Here is a 17,401-nt window from a genome sequence, read left to right as displayed (position 1 = left end):
TCTTTGTTGAGAGGCCAGTCTGCTGTGTTAGTAGGCTGTGGACTGAAGAGAATGGCCTACTTTGAGAAGAGTGAGCTTTGTGCCCAGACAATGTGCGCAGACACTGTTTTATTTTGCTATGCCCAATTTAAATAATGATTATGTCACTCATTATAGTTGCATGCTGACACTTTATTTGCTCTCATCATTCATAACTTGTTCATCAGAGAATTGCTGATTCATACGCTATCTATTTATGGACAGTCTATAAATGATTTACAGAAACTTAGAACTTATCAACTTATCTTATATAAAGTGTTCTCCAGTTTGTTGGACTGAAGCTGCAGTGTGGAACACTTCTTACCTCTGTGCTGTTGACTTTTTAAATGAAGATTCTCTAGCTTCACACTGGGGATCTTGGATTCTCGAAAAAACATTTCATGGGTTCCACTCATCTCATTCTTCTCCCCCCCAGGTCCGTTGTCTCGTAGCCCGTGTGAGCTGCTGCCAGTAGGTGTAGGCCACCCGGTGCAGGCTCTGCTGAAGAGCTTCACGGCCCTGTCAGGCTGTGCCTCCCGTGGAACCACGGGTCTACCACAGGAGGTTCACATCATCAACCTGAGGGGCAGCAGCCCTGAGGGGTCAAACGGCACACATCCAGAGGTCAGTCACCTGTATATAATATAACCACCTATATATAATACAATGTATAACGATATACTGTATATAATATGATGGACCAGAGGACACACCTGACCAGAGGTCAGTCACTCACCTGGCTGAGCCAGCCCAGAACACCCACACCTCATATACTGTTTCACACTATCATGCCAAACTCAACCGCACTGTGCAGGCTCAGATATGTCCAATCCAGCATGGTACCAGCAACTATGGTGGATGCATAACTAGGCCAGTGCAGTACAGCTCGGCATGGCTCAGTAGTGTACAAACTACTAGAGAATATTCATTGGTGTGAGATAGAAATAGCATACCAGGTGTTTTACTATGACTTTGGCAGTGCATGGCTGGACAAACCAAGTCTCAGGCCCTGGGAAGGAACATTTTAAAGGCCCGCCTTTTGGCATCAACAACAACATTTTGCAGTTTTCAAGCCTATTTCCTGCAATTCTACACACCTCTGTTTGGGTAAAAAGCTGAGGGCCTGGAGAAATGTAACCGCTCTCAAATTCATAGACAGAGCTATATTTATTTATTTTTTATCTGGCCGCAGACCCCCTGCAGTACCTCAGCAGACCCCACTTTGAGAACCCCTGCTGCAGACTGTAGAGTCTCACTCTATCCACACCTGTATATACTGTTATACAGTAACTGTAACCCACAGTGCACAACTCTGTCAGACAGCTAAATATCCAACATGCTCCCAGCATACTGTTTCTATCATAACATAAACATTGATGTCAACAAAAATGCTGGTGTCATTTTGAGTTAAGTGGCCTCAGCAGATGAGCACATTAAAAAAAATGTCACCTCCTCCTGGTGATAACTCAATCAGTATTGTTCCATGGGCAGTGTGCCATCCTAAGAAAGTACATAACAGTGTGGGTTGGCTTTCACCTTTCAACAGCTCCATACCAAGTTAATGGATGCTGTAATTACTGGTAGGCCTCTCTGGCTGCGAGCTGGGGAGACTCAAGCACTTTCTGGGGAGAGCTGCATAATTAAAAAAAAACTTTGTCATTGCTGAGCAGCAGGGCTGGAGAGTAATGTTGTTAACGAAAGATAGTGGACCCCCTCTTATCAAATTGTACTCGTCCCAAGAATAACAGCAGCTTTAACTGAGGAGGTGGTGGTGGGCGGTTGTTGCTCAATGTAGGGGAGATATTACCATACACACTAGTTAGATGTTATCAGCCATGCAGATCTTAGGCTGCAGGCAACCAATCTGAATGCTGTTCTTGACCCTGAGTCATTAAAGACAATAGACCAGAGAACCTTACATGACCTTTCTTATGCATTAGAGGGCAGGGTCATGGTCATTAGAGCACACTGTTGAAAAATGTTAAAAAAAAAACAACAATCATTTTTAATAGGATAGGTGGTACCTCCCGGTTTCACTCCATTTTCTTATTTTTGTGTGCCTATTGATTGAACACTACCCAGGCTTTGGTTATTTGTGTAAAGATGGATGGCTCTCCTGTCTCTCACCACTCTGCACACAGGCCCCCTCTCCCTGTGAGCAGCTCCTTCCATAGTGTATCTGTGGAGTACAATAGAGAACACTGTGTCTGTAGAGTATAGTATGATGGCACTGACAGACATGGCAGCTCTTCTTGCTCTTAAGCAACTTTGCAGTATTTCATATTTTTGTGTGTTATTTCTTACATTATTAGCCCAGAACAGTTTTTGTGTTATTTCATACAGCCGGAAAGGACTTTTGGAAATCAGAGTGGCGGTAACTCACCAGCATTATGACCAGGAATAGGACTTTCCCGAATTGGATCCTTTGTTCGCATCCCCCATTGAAATTGAACTTATCCCAGAGGCTGCTCCAAAACCTGCCGGCGGAGAAGAGGTATTTGTGTCAGCGGGCAACCATCCTCCGCATCCGAGTATGTTACTCGCTAATCAATCTCTGGACAATAAAGTTGACGAGCTCAGGGCGAGGATCTCCTTCTAGAGAGACATCAGGGACTGTAACATACTCTGTTTCACGGAATCATGGCTCTCTCCGGATATACTGTCCCTGTCCATACAGCCATCTGAGTTCTCAGTGCATCGCGCAGACAGGAATAAAGAACTCTCCAGCAAGAAGAAGGGCGGTGATGTATGTTTCATGATTAACCATTCATGGTGTGATTGTGATAACGTATAAAAACACAAGTCCTTTTGTTCACCCGACCTAGAATACCTCACAATCAAATGCTGACCATATTACCTCCTAAGAGAATTCTCTTCAGTTATAGTCACAGCCATGTATATTCAACCTCAAGCCGATACCACGACGGCCCTCAAGGAACTACCCTGGACTTTATGCAAACTGTAAACCACATATACTGAGGCTGTATTTATTGTATGTGGGGATTTTAACAAAGCAAATTTGAGTAAAACGCTACCGAAGTTCTATCAACACATTGACTGTAGTACCCATGCTGGGAAAACACTCAACCACTTCTATTCTCTCTTCCGGGATCCCTACAAGGTCCTCCCCCACCCTCCCTTTGGAAAATCAGATCCCAACTACATTTTGCTCCTCCCTTACTATAGACAGAAACTCATACAGGAAGTACCTGTGTTAAGGTATATTCAACGCTATTCTGATCAATAGGAATTCATGCTTCAAGATTGTTTTAATCACTCGGACTGGGATATGTTCCGGGTCGCCTCCAAGAATAACATTGATGTATACACGAACACGGTGATGGAGTTCATCAGGAAGTGTATAGGGGATGTTGTTCCCACTGTGACTGTTAAAACCTTCCCAAACTAGAAACCGTGGATAGATGGCAGCATTCACGCTACACTAAAAGCACAAACCACTGCATTTAACCATGGCAAGGTGACTGGGAATAGGGTCAAAATACAAACAGTGTAGTTATTCCCTCCGTAAGGCAATCTCCGTAAGGCAATCAAACAGGCAAAACGTCAGTACAGAGACAAAGTGGAGTCGCAATTCAACGGCTCAGACACAAGACATGTGGCAGGGTCTACAGACAATCGCGGACTACAAAGGGAAAACCAACCAAGTCGCGGACACTGACGTCTTGCTCCCGGACAAGCTAAGCACCTTCTTCGCCCGCTTTTGAGGATAACACATTGCCATCAATGCGTCCCGCTCCCAAGGACTGTGGGCTCTCGTTCTCTGTGGCCGACATGAGTAAGACATTTAAGCGTGTTAACCCTCGCAAGGCTGCCGGCCCAGACGGGATCCCTAGCCGCGTCCTCAGAGCATGCGCAGACCAGTTGGCTAGAGTGTTTACGAACATATTCAATCTCTCCCTATCCCAGTCTGCTGTCCCCACTTGTTTCAACCATTGTTCCTCTACCCAAGAAAGCAAAGGTAGTAGAACTAAATGACTATCACCCGTAGCACTCACTTCTGTCATTATGAAGTGCTTTGAGAGGCTAGTTAAGGATCATATCACCTTTACCTTACCTGACACCCTAGACCCACTTCAATTTGCTTACCGCCCCAATAGATTCATAGACAATGCAATTGCCAGTGCACTGCACACTGCCCTATCCCATCTGGACAAGAGGAATACCTGTGTAAGAATGCTGTTCATTGACTATAGCTCAGCCTTCAACGCCATAGTACCCTCCAAGCTCATCATCAAGCTCGGGACCCTGGGTCTGAACACCGCCCTGTGCAACTGGGTCCTGGACTTGCACAACCATAGTAGGCCTGATTACCAACAAGGACGAGACAGCCTACAAGGAGTAGGTGAGGGCCCTGGCGGAGTGGTGCCAGGAAAATAACCTCTCACCCAACGTCAACAAAATGAAGGAGCTGATCGTGGACTTCAGGAAAAAGTAGAGGGAGGACGCCCCTATCCATATTGATAGGACCACAGTGGAGAAGGTGGAAAGCGTCAAGTTCCTCGGCATACACATCACTGACAATCTGAAATGGTCCACCCACACAGACAGTGTGGTGAAGACGCAACAGCGCCTCTTCAACCTCAGGAGGCTGAAGAAATTTGGCTTGACCCCTAAGACCCTCACAAACTTTTACAGATGCACAATTGAGAGCATCCTGTCGGGCTGTATCACCGCCTGGTACGACAACTGCACTGCCCGCAACCGCAGGGCTCTCCAGAGGGTGGTGCGGTCTGCCCAACGCATCACCGGGGGCACACTGTCTGCCCTTCAGGACACCTACAGCACCCGATGTCAGAGGAAGGCCCAAAATATCATCAAGGACATCAACCACCCAAGCCACTGCCTGTTCACCCCGCTATCATCCAGAAGGCGAGGTCAGTACAGGTGCATCAAAGTTGGGACCGAGAGACTGAAAAACAGCTTCTATCTCAAGGCCATCAGACTGTTAAATAGCCATCACTAGCCGGCTACCACCCGATTACTCAACCCTGCACCTCAAAGGCTTCTGCCCTATATTCATAGACAATGAATCACTGGACACTTTAATAATGGAACACTAGTCACATGAATAATGTTTACTTACTGCTTTACTCATCTCATATGTATATACTGTATTCTATTCTACTGTATTTTAGTAAATGCCACTCCGACATTGCTCTTCCAATATTTATATATTTCTTAATTCCATTATTTTGCTTTTAGATTTGTGTGTATTGTTGTGAATTGTTAGATATTACTGCAATTTTGGAAATAGGAACACAAGCATTTCGCTACACCCGCAATAACATCTGCTAAATAATTTTATGTGAGCAATAACATTTGATAGTAGAGAACACTGTATCTGTAGAGTATAGTAGAGAACACTGTGTCTGTAGAGTACAGTAGAGAACACTGTGTCTGTAGAGTACAGTAGAGAACACTGTGTCTGTAGAGTACAGTAGAGAACACTGTGTCTGTAGAGTACAGTAGAGAACACTGTGTCTGTAGAGTACAGTAGAGAACACTGTGTCTGTAGAGTACAGTAGAGAACACTGTGTCTGTAGAGTACAGTAGAGAACACTGTGTCTGTAGAGTACAGTAGAGAACACTCTGTCTGTAGAGTATAGTAGAGAACACTGTGTCTGTAGAGTACAGTAGAGAACACTGTGTCTGTAGAGTATAGTAGAGAACACTGTGTCTATAGAGTACAGTAGAGAACACTGTGTCTGTAGAGTACAGTAGAGAACACTATCTGTAGAGTACAGTAGAGAACATTATCTGTAGAGTATAGTAGAGAACACTGTATCTGTAGAGTACAGTAGAGAACATTATCTGTAGAGTATAGTAGAGAACATTATCTGTAGAGTATAGTAGAGAACACTGTCTGTAGAGTACAGTAGAGAACACTGTATCTGTAGAGTATAGTAGAGAACACTGTGTCTGTAGAGTACAGTAGAGAACACTGTGTCTGTAGCGTATAGTAGAGAACACTGTGTCTGTAGAGTACAGTAGAGAACACTGTGTCTGTAGAGTACAGTAGAGAACACTGTGTCTGTAGAGTACAGTAGAGAACACTCTGTCTGTAGAGTATAGTAGAGAACACTGTGTCTGTAGAGTACAGTAGAGAACACTGTGTCTGTAGAGTATAGTAGAGAACACTGTGTCTATAGAGTACAGTAGAGAACACTGTGTCTGTAGAGTACAGTAGAGAACACTGTGTCTGTAGAGTACAGTAGAGAACACTGTGTCTGTAGAGTACAGTAGAGAACACTGTGTCTGTAGAGTACAGTAGAGAACACTGTGTCTGTAGAGTACAGTAGAGAACACTGTATCTGTAGAGTACAGTAGAGAACATTATCTGTAGAGTACAGTAGAGAACACTGTATCTGTAGAGTACAGTAGAGAACACGGTGTCTGTAGAGTACAGTAGAGAACACGGTGTCTGTAGAGTACAGTAGAGAACACGGTGTCTGTAGAGTACAGTAGAGAACACTGTATCTGTAGAGTACAGTAGAGAACATTATCTGTAGAGTACAGTAGAGAACACTGTATCTGTAGAGTACAGTAGAGAACACGGTGTCTGTAGAGTATAGTAGAGAACACTGTATCTGTAGAGTACAGTAGAGAACACTGTGTCTGTAGAGTACAGTAGAGAACATTATCTGTAGAGTATAGTAGAGAACACTGTATCTGTAGAGTACAGTAGAGAACACTGTGTCTGTAGAGTACAGTAGAGAACACTGTGTCTGTAGAGTACAGTAGAGAACACTGTGTCTGTAGAGTACAGTAGAGAACACTGTGTCTGTAGAGTACAGTAGAGAACACTGTGTCTGTAGAGTACAGTAGAGAACACTGTGTCTGTAGAGTACAGTAGAGAACACTGTGTCTGTAGAGTACAGTAGAGAACACTGTGTCTGTAGAGTACAGTAGAGAACACTGTGTCTGTAGAGTACAGTAGAGAACACTGTGTCTGTAGAGTACAGTAGAGAACACTGTGTCTGTAGAGTACAGTAGAGAACACTGTGTCTGTAGAGTACAGTAGAGAACACTGTGTCTGTAGAGTACAGTAGAGAACACTGTGTCTGTAGAGTACAGTAGAGAACACTGTGTCTGTAGAGTACAGTAGAGAACACTGTGTCTGTAGAGTACAGTAGAGAACACTGTGTCTGTAGAGTACAGTAGAGAACACTGTGTCTGTAGAGTACAGTAGAGAACACTGTGTCTGTAGAGTACAGTAGAGAACACTGTGTCTGTAGAGTACAGTAGAGAACACTGTGTCTGTAGAGTACAGTAGAGAACACTGTGTCTGTAGAGTACAGTAGAGAACACTGTGTCTGTAGAGTACAGTAGAGAACACTGTGTCTGTAGAGTACAGTAGAGAACACTGTGTCTGTAGAGTACAGTAGAGAACACTGTGTCTAGAGTACAGTAGAGAACACTGTGTCTAGAGTACAGTAGAGAACACTGTGTCTGTAGAGTACAGTAGAGAACACTGTGTCTGTAGAGTACAGTAGAGAACACTGTGTCTGTAGAGTACAGTAGAGAACACTGTGTCTGTAGAGTACAGTAGAGAACACTGTGTCTGTAGAGTACAGTAGAGAACACTGTGTCTGTAGAGTACAGTAGAGAACACTCTGTCTGTAGAGTACAGTAGAGAACACTGTGTCTGTAGAGTACAGTAGAGAACACTGTGTCTGTAGAGTACAGTAGAGAACACTGTCTGTAGAGTATAGTAGAGAACACTGTGTCTGTAGAGTACAGTAGAGAACACTGTGTCTGTAGAGTACAGTAGAGAACACTGTGTCTGTAGAGTACAGTAGAGAACACTGTATCTGTAGAGTACAGTAGAGAACATTATCTGTAGAGTACAGTAGAGAACACTGTATCTGTAGAGTACAGTAGAGAACACGGTGTCTGTAGAGTATAGTAGAGAACACGGTGTCTGTAGAGTATAGTAGAGAACACTGTATCTGTAGAGTACAGTAGAGAACATTATCTGTAGAGTACAGTAGAGAACACTGTATCTGTAGAGTACAGTAGAGAACACGGTGTCTGTAGAGTATAGTAGAGAACACTGTATCTGTAGAGTACAGTAGAGAACACTGTGTCTGTAGAGTACAGTAGAGAACATTATCTGTAGAGTACAGTAGAGAACACTGTATCTGTAGAGTACAGTAGAGAACACTGTATCTGTAGAGTACAGTAGAGAACACTGTGTCTGTAGAGTACAGTAGAGAACACTGTGTCTGTAGAGTACAGTAGAGAACACTGTGTCTGTAGAGTACAGTAGAGAACACTGTGTCTGTAGAGTACAGTAGAGAACACTGTGTCTGTAGAGTACAGTAGAGAACACTGTATCTGTAGAGTACAGTAGAGAACACTGTATCTGTAGAGTACAGTAGAGAACACTGTGTCTGTAGAGTACAGTAGAGAACATTATCTGTAGAGTATAGTAGAGAACACTGTATCTGTAGAGTACAGTAGAGAACACTGTGTCTGTAGAGTACAGTAGAGAACACTGTGTCTGTAGAGTACAGTAGAGAACACTGTGTCTGTAGAGTACAGTAGAGAACACTGTGTCTGTAGAGTACAGTAGAGAACACTGTGTCTGTAGAGTACAGTAGAGAACACTGTGTCTGTAGAGTACAGTAGAGAACACTGTGTCTGTAGAGTACAGTAGAGAACACTGTGTCTGTAGAGTACAGTAGAGAACACTGTGTCTGTAGAGTACAGTAGAGAACACTGTGTCTGTAGAGTACAGTAGAGAACACTGTGTCTGTAGAGTACAGTAGAGAACACTGTGTCTGTAGAGTATAGTAGAGAACACTGTGTCTGTAGAGTACAGTAGAGAACACTGTGTCTGTAGAGTACAGTAGAGAACACTGTGTCTGTAGAGTACAGTAGAGAACACTGTGTCTGTAGAGTACAGTAGAGAACACTGTGTCTGTAGAGTACAGTAGAGAACACTGTGTCTGTAGAGTACAGTAGAGAACACTGTGTCTGTAGAGTACAGTAGAGAACACTGTGTCTGTAGAGTACAGTAGAGAACACTGTGTCTAGAGTACAGTAGAGAACACTGTGTCTAGAGTACAGTAGAGAACACTGTGTGTAGAGTACAGTAGAGAACACTGTGTCTGTAGAGTACAGTAGAGAACACTGTGTCTGTAGAGTATAGTAGAGAACACTGTATCTGTAGAGTACAGTAGAGAACACTGTATCTGTAGAGTACAGTAGAGAACACTGTGTCTGTAGAGTACAGTAGAGAACACTGTCTAGAGTATAGTAGAGAACACTGTGTCTGTAGAGTACAGTAGAGAACACTGTATCTGTAGAGTACAGTAGAGAACACTGTATCTGTAGAGTACAGTAGAGAACACTGTATCTGTAGAGTACAGTAGAGAACACTGTGTCTGTAGAGTACAGTAGAGAACACTGTGTCTGTAGAGTACAGTAGAGAACACTGTGTCTGTAGAGTATAGTAGAGAACACTGTATCTGTAGAGTACAGTAGAGAACATTATCTGTAGAGTATAGTAGAGAACACTGTGTCTGTAGAGTACAGTAGAGAACACTGTGTCTGTAGAGTATAGTAGAGAACACTGTATCTGTAGAGTACAGTAGAGAACACTGTGTCTGTAGAGTACAGTAGAGAACACTGTGTCTGTAGAGTACAGTAGAGAACACTGTATCTGTAGAGTATAGTAGAGTACATTGTGTCTGTAGAGTACAGTAGAGAACACTGTGTCTGTAGAGTACAGTAGAGAACACTGTATCTGTAGAGTACAGTAGAGAACACTGTATCTGTAGAGTATAGTAGAGAACACTGTATCTGTAGAGTATAGTAGAGAACACTGTGTCTGTAGAGTACAGTAGAGAACACTGTGTCTGTAGAGTATAGTAGAGAACACTGTATCTGTAGAGTACAGTAGAGAACACTGTATCTGTAGAGTACAGTAGAGAACACTGTATCTGTAGAGTACAGTAGAGAACATTATCTGTAGAGTATAGTAGAGAACACTGTGTCTGTAGAGTATAGTAGAGAACATTATCTGTAGAGTATAGTAGAGAACACTGTATCTGTAGAGTATAGTAGAGCACACTGTGTCTGTAGAGTATAGTAGAGGACACTGTATCTGTAGAGTACAGTAGAGAACACTGTGTCTGTAGAGTACAGTAGAGAACACTGTGTCTGTAGAGTACAGTAGAGAACACTGTGTCTGTAGAGTACAGTAGAGAACACTGTGTCTGTAGAGTACAGTAGAGAACACTGTGTCTGTAGAGTATAGTAGAGAACACTGTATCTGTAGAGTACAGTAGAGAACACTGTATCTGTAGAGTACAGTAGAGAACACTGTATCTGTAGAGTACAGTAGAGAACACTGTATCTGTAGAGTACAGTAGAGAACACTGTATCTGTAGAGTACAGTAGAGAACACTGTATCTGTAGAGTACAGTAGAGAACACTGTATCTGTAGAGTACAGTAGAGAACACTGTATCTGTAGAGTACAGTAGAGAACACTGTATCTGTAGAGTACAGTAGAGAACACTGTATCTGTAGAGTACAGTAGAGAACACTGTATCTGTAGAGTACAGTAGAGAACACTGTATCTGTAGAGTACAGTAGAGTACATTGTATCTGTAGAGTATAGTAGAGAGCACTGTGTCTGTAGAGTATAGTAGAGAATACTGTATCTGTATAGTAGAGAACACTGTGTCTGTAGCATCTATCCCCTGCCCTCTTCTGCCCCCATTATAATCAGGGGCCCAGCAAATGGCGTCCGTTCCTTCCCTCCTGGTGCCGACAGGAAGCCAAAGAAAGGCTTGATGGCCAAAACAACGCAGCAGAAGATTGTAAACATCCGTGGGAGATCAGATTGTTGTTGGAGGGCTCTACCCCTGCGTTCCAAATTACACCCTATTCCCCTTCATATTGCACTGCTTAGTAGTGCACTATATAGGAAATAGGATGTAATTTGGGACATGACCATTGTTGTTGGAGAGCTCAGCAACATACAGTGAAACAAAAGCAAATAAAAGGCTATCTCCTCCAGCTATATTAATGGCTGTGCAGTCAACAAACCCTTTACCCTGGCCTCTGCACTTCTTCACACTGTGAGGAGAGAAAAAAGTAGGCTGTCATCACATTCTTTTATTGCTCAAAATGACATCCCAGCATATTCAAGAGAGGCTTAGCAGTAAATAATTGTTTTAATAACGTCAACTAAAGAAGACACTTAATACTGTTGCACCTGAATCCTGATAGTTGTAGTGTGTGCCAGCTGCCTATATGCCTGAACCCTTCTCTCTTTCAAGGGTTACAGTACAGGTGTTGGATTTTCATTTGACCAGTATTGTCATAGCAAAATAATCCTGCAGCAACAGGATTTTAACGTTTAGTCCATAATGTTGTTTGATCGCAACAAAAGTGGGATCAAATGAAGATCCAACATCTGTATATCAGACTATGGAATGGCAAGAACCTCTGTATGCATTAACATTTTCTCTACCATAAGTCATGGGTGTCAAATGTCTCTGTGTAGACTGCGGACGGAAGGATGTGCTTGTGCTGTGTCAGGATATTTAAGTGTCCCACTCCCTACCCCATCAGTCATGGTAGTGTGAAAAGCAGCATGTCTCGGCCTGCACTGGGGATTTCACTGCTGAGTTAGGCAGACATAAATGTTGCTAAGGCCTGATGCATAGACAAGATCAGAAACTGGGTGTAAGGCAGGGTATGTTATGTTGAGTCAGTATGCAAATAAAGACATCACTCTGGTGACACCTTAGTGCGCCTTGCAGAGATGTTTTTACTTAACCTTTATTTTAACAAGGAAGACATATTACAAATGCGCCCTGTATATAACAACATAAATATACACATTATACCCAACCTATATACAATACCAGTCAAAAGTTTGGACACACCTACTCATTCCAGGGGTTTTCTTTATTTTACTATTTTCTATGTTGTATAATAATAAAGAAGACATCAAAACTATGAAATAATACATATGGAATCATGTAGTAACCAAAAAAGTGTTTTATATTCTTCAAGGTAGCCACCCGTTGCCTTGGTGACAGCTTTGCAGACTCTTGGAATTCTCTGAACCAGCTTCACCTGGAATGCTTTTCTAACAGTCTTGAAGTAGTTCCCACATATGCTGAGCACTTGTTGGCTGCTTTTCCTTCATTCTGCGATCCAACTCATCCCAAACCATCTCAATTGGGTTGAGGTCGGGTGATTGTGGAGGCCAGGTCATCCGATGCAGCACTCCATCACTCTCCTTCATGGTCATATAGCCTTTACACAGCCTGGAGGTGTGTTGGAATGAGTAGGTGTGTCCAAACTTTTGACTGGTACTGTATATACACACATTAAAATACAAAAACACTGTCATGGGAAGCACAATAAAACATCACAGATGTAGATAGGACTTGCACTTTTGGCTATGCTGAAAACATATTCTGAAGGACGAGCTTGAGGTAAATTATTTAATGAAAGGTCTCCTTTGAAACATATAGTATCAACAAATTTCCCAAGAAGGATCGAGAGCGATGTTGGACAATAGAATACCATAGTATGAACACAATCTAACAGAACAGATTGAAGTAATTGTCACACTGAAAAGGAATGCATGCAGCAAAGTTAAGTCTGAGTGATGCCATACCTGTCATTTCTCCACATCCAAAGCATGTGTTGTTCTGATTGCTCTCCTTTGGCTTACATATATTTGTTCTGTAGAAGAATAACCTTGCCAAGAACGGAGATATCCTGCCGCTTTTGAATAAGAGCTGCAACATATACACTGAGTGTACAAAATATTAGGAACACACACACACGAGAGAGAGGGAGAGTATGTTTCTGTAGTGTATTCCGACAGTACATGAGACCACAGAAAACACCTGAAGCCAAGTAATTTATTTGTATATTTAACCAGGCAAGTCAGTTAAGAACAAATTCTTATTTACAGTGACTGCCTACCTCAGCCAAACCCTCCCCTAACCCGGACGATGCTGGGCCAATTGTGCACCGCCCTATGGGACTCCCGATCACGTCCGGTTGTAATACAGCCTGGGATTGAACCAGGGTCTGTAGTGACACCTCTAGCACTGCCATGCAGTGCCTTAGACCACTGCGCCACTCTAATCACCAGCCTAATGATACCATTGTCTGTTGTTTTACAGGGTCAGCCATTTAGTAGTACAGCACCCCTGGAGCAAAGTAGTGCACTAAGTAGGGATAGGGTGCCATTTGGGACTCATAATAGGGAAACCAAGGCCTCTCTTGGTGCTCTTCATGCTGAGCAATCAGAATAAATACATGAGAGTTTAGCTGCCCAAAATCCTGCAATTATTTTATCTTTATAGACCTCTCCTGCTTGGTGTTACCGCCCAAATAACAACTTCAATTACTGTCATCTAATTCTGCTTGGGAGGTACAGAGTACCACGAGCACATAGTCCAAAGCACACACTCTGTTCCCTAAGGATAACTGTCATGGCTTATGTCGACATTTGAGAGTGGGCTTGTTTTGCTCGTGAAATTCTCATATGTAATATATCTCATGTTTTGTTTGTCATTTTGGCCAGTGTTAATGTTTTTCTGACTTTGTGTCATCTTCTGACTACATTAGTTGGACTGTAAATCAGACTAATAGATGGTATTTTATATAAGTGATGTCTTCCACTGAGGGAGGGAGAAGGGACATGTTCAAATGTCATGGGAAACGCTATCATTGCAAAGAGTGCATTTCATTTCATGAGTTTCATTTCACATCATTGCGAATGTCACATGAATCCCCCTAAGCAGTTTGTTTTGGGCCAGTTCAAAGATGTGTTCCAACAACATATGTATGGATGATGATGATTTGCACACTCCGTTCTGCCAATGAACAATTGGTGGGTTACTTACCAGATAGAATGGAAAGTGCCGAACTGTTCTAGAATATTCCTGTTTGTTAGAAACATCCTAGATTGTCTGTGTAACATAACTATTATCTGTCTATTTACCTGGCCTTCTCCACCCACTCCTTCAAACCCTGTCCTTGGCTGCAGAAAGCCACTCCGTCTCAGGCAGAGAGAGAGATGCATACTACTACTACTACTACTACGACTACGACTACGACTACTACTACTACTACTACTACTACTACTACTACTACTACTACTACTACTACTACTACTACTACTACTACTACTACTACTACTACTACTACTACTACTACTACTACGTAGGGCTTTTCAATACAGGTAAGAAAGTATTTCACACCATAAAAGAATTAACAAAGGAGGGATGAGAATTAAATTGGATAGCTAATTAAAAGCATACGTTGAAATTATACATTAAAAGCGTCTTTATAAAAGTGTGTCTTCGGCAGGGATTTAAAAAGAGGCACTGAATCTGCAAGCCTGATCTCCTCTGGCAGACCATTCCAAAGTCTAGGGGCCCTAATGGCAAATGCCTGGTCTCCTTTCATTTTCAAACTAGAATTTTGAATGGTCAACAGTGCCCTGCCAGAGGATCTCAGGCTGCATCCTGGTTCATAGGGAGATTAAAGATCAAGATATAGGATGGGGCTAAACCAAGCCTAGCCTTAAACGTGATTAATACAATTTCAAAATCTATTCTAAAAGTGACTGGTAGCCAGTGTAGCTAAAATAGGTGTGATATAGTTACATTGTCCTGTGCCTGTTAAAACCCGAGCTGCAGCATTTTCAACTAAATACTAACTGATGATGGAGTGATTTCTGACTGAGACAGGTATACAAACAGTTAGAGTAATCTAGGTCTGAGGAAATAAAAGCATGTGTACGTGTCTCCAGATCAGTGACTTTAGCTATATTTTTTAAATGATAAAAGCAGGACAGCCTTCTTTACACGCAGCTTGAGGTTTAGGTCAGGGTCAAAGAAGACACCAAGGTTTCTGGCCGTAGGCTTTATCTTGGTGGACAAATGACCAAGGTTATTTACAATCTGAGATAGAGATAATTTGGCCCTGCACCGGTTCTCCCTGTGACCGTAGGTGGGTGTCTCTGTGGAGATAAGCTTCCTAACTAAACCAATCCTGATCCTTGACATTATAACGGCTGACCTTCCTACAGTACCTGAGACGGGGGTCCAGATGTGCCCATCTGCATATTCAGTAGTCTCAGCCTGCGTCCCAAATGCCAGCCTATTCCTTTTAAAGTGGACTACTTTTGACCATAGCATATGGACTCTGGTCAAAAGTAGTGGACTATATAGGCCTAGGGATTAAGGTGCCATTTGGGACACAGATTTTGCCTCTGTGTAGCCTTCCCTCACCCCTTGTCCTTCAGTCTTACACCCAGGCAGAGACCAGGGTTTGGCTTCACCACGTACAAAGGCTGTCATTGACACGTACAAAGGCTGTCATTGACACGTACACAGGCTGCCCATGACACGTACACAAGCTGCCCATGACACGTACACAGGCTGCCCATGACACTTACACAGGCTGCCCATGACACGTACACAGGCTGCCCCTGACACGTACACTACCTGCCATGACACGTACACAGGCTGCCCATGACACATACACTGGCTGCCATGACACGTACACAGGGTGCCCATGACACGTACACAAATTGCCTGTGATCATGACCTTCAGTGGCAGATGGAGGGGATACTCAGACACACAAACATTTCACTGGACACCTGATTTGCCAACACTGCTTAGTCTGCCTCCGCTCCTGTTACCAACATCCACTTTGTAAGCCTAGAGGGGGATGGAAAGTTGCCTGAACAAAATAATTGCAGTCAGGCATCTTCTGTCTTTTTGAGGTAAGATGGCCTACTGGCCTCCGTATTGAGACAAACACAAGGGAAAGATTGCTAATACCGACATTCAAATCCATTTCATTCAGTCCTTTCACGGGCTATGCTAATTCATTACCCTCCACTCTACGTAATGATTTTTTTCCTCTGTTTGCTTAGGAGTGTGTGTTGGATGCTTGTGGTTGTCAGAGTCAGTACAGAGGTAGCTGGTCAGTCAGGGCAGTCAGTGATTATGGAGAGTTGTTTTCCCCAGTCTCTTCTCTGCCTCATGTTGGAAGAGGGAGTGGCGACTGGCCCGTAGAACGGACTGTGTGTGTGGTGTGTTTTGATGTTTACAGTGGATTGGCCTGCAGCACAAGCAGGGGTCTGTGGCCTGCTCTGGCTGGGACTGTCTTCTCTGGCTGGGCTGTTTGGGCTCAGGGGTCGATGTGGAACATGTCATTTTCTGTTTTGAACTGACTGTGCAGCAGCCAGGGACTGCTTTTTCAATTGAACTGACCTATCAAGTCAAGTACACAGCTATGTCCACGTACAGAGTTCCCTCCAAATCCAACTTCCACCCATTAGTAACACCTTGTTTGTATAGACAATACACCTCCAAGTTGCACGTTCAAGTTCCACTGTCTACACAGGAGAATTTATGGAACATAAGATCCATATAAAACCATGGTCTTCCATACAGTCAGGCCTATTTGTAACTGTTTCTCAAAAGTATTATTCTAATTGGACATTGGTATAGTTCAAAATATTACAGTTAATAGGTTTAGTTGCATGAGTCAGTGTTGTTACCAGGATGTGGTCCATGATATCTCTATCCTGATAAGCATGCAGAGACATACATCTGGTTTCCATGGTTACAGGGAGGGGCTAAGAGGAAGGATGATAGGGAGCAGGAAGAAGATGTACACCAGGGGTCTCCAACAGGTCGATTTTTGAGCAGAGCCAATCAAAAGTAGTGCACTATGTAGGGATATGGTGCCATTTGGGATACTGTCAGAGGGTCTGGGCCCTAATCCTTCTAATAACAGAGAGAAATGCACAGCTGCATTTGCCTGCTTCACAATATGCTGCCTCCTGGCTGCTGTCTAATACTGTGCATACAGGTCTAACTCTGACAGTGATAAGCTTACATTTATACCTCTCTCTCAATGTTCAAACAATAACAAATTATTTCTGATTGAACACACCACGAGGTCTACTTTCTTGTGGACTTGAATATTAACTGGTTTTCATCAAGCTATCCGCTCAGGAGCTTCTCACTGTAGTCAGTGCCAGTAGTCAGTGCCAGTAATCTGGTTCAGGTTATTAACTTCTCTAGGATATGTGGGACGCTAACGTGATCCCTATATATCCAGGAAAGCCAAAGTTCCAAAAGCTGGGCCTATAATAGTATATAAGAGATCATACAAAAGAGTTCGCTGTGACTCATATGTGGATGATGGTAAAATTATTTGTTGGTCCAATGTGATTAATAAGGAGCATACATATGCTACACTTGTTAAGAAACCCTCTTTGGGCTAGGGGGCAGTATTTTCACTTCCGGATGAAAAGCGTGCCCAAAGTAAACTGCCTGTTACTCATCCCAGAA

General features: G+C 43.0%; 1 protein-coding gene across 1 annotated transcript in view; it reads left to right on the top strand.

The window, feature by feature from the left end:
- LOC120054307 (transforming growth factor beta receptor type 3-like) overlaps positions 1-17,401 on the top strand; it is a 154,798-nt gene that overhangs the window by 24,104 nt on the left and 113,293 nt on the right. The window contains exon 2 of the mRNA XM_039001721.1: positions 455-642. Within this exon, the coding sequence (XP_038857649.1) occupies positions 455-642 (188 nt within the window). The remainder of the gene's footprint in view (positions 1-454; positions 643-17,401) is intronic.

The sequence above is a fragment of the Salvelinus namaycush genome, chromosome 10 (assembly GCF_016432855.1).
Source record: "Salvelinus namaycush isolate Seneca chromosome 10, SaNama_1.0, whole genome shotgun sequence".
Classification (NCBI taxonomy): domain Eukaryota; kingdom Metazoa; phylum Chordata; class Actinopteri; order Salmoniformes; family Salmonidae; genus Salvelinus; species Salvelinus namaycush.
This window is presented reverse-complemented; position numbering and strand designations above follow the sequence as displayed.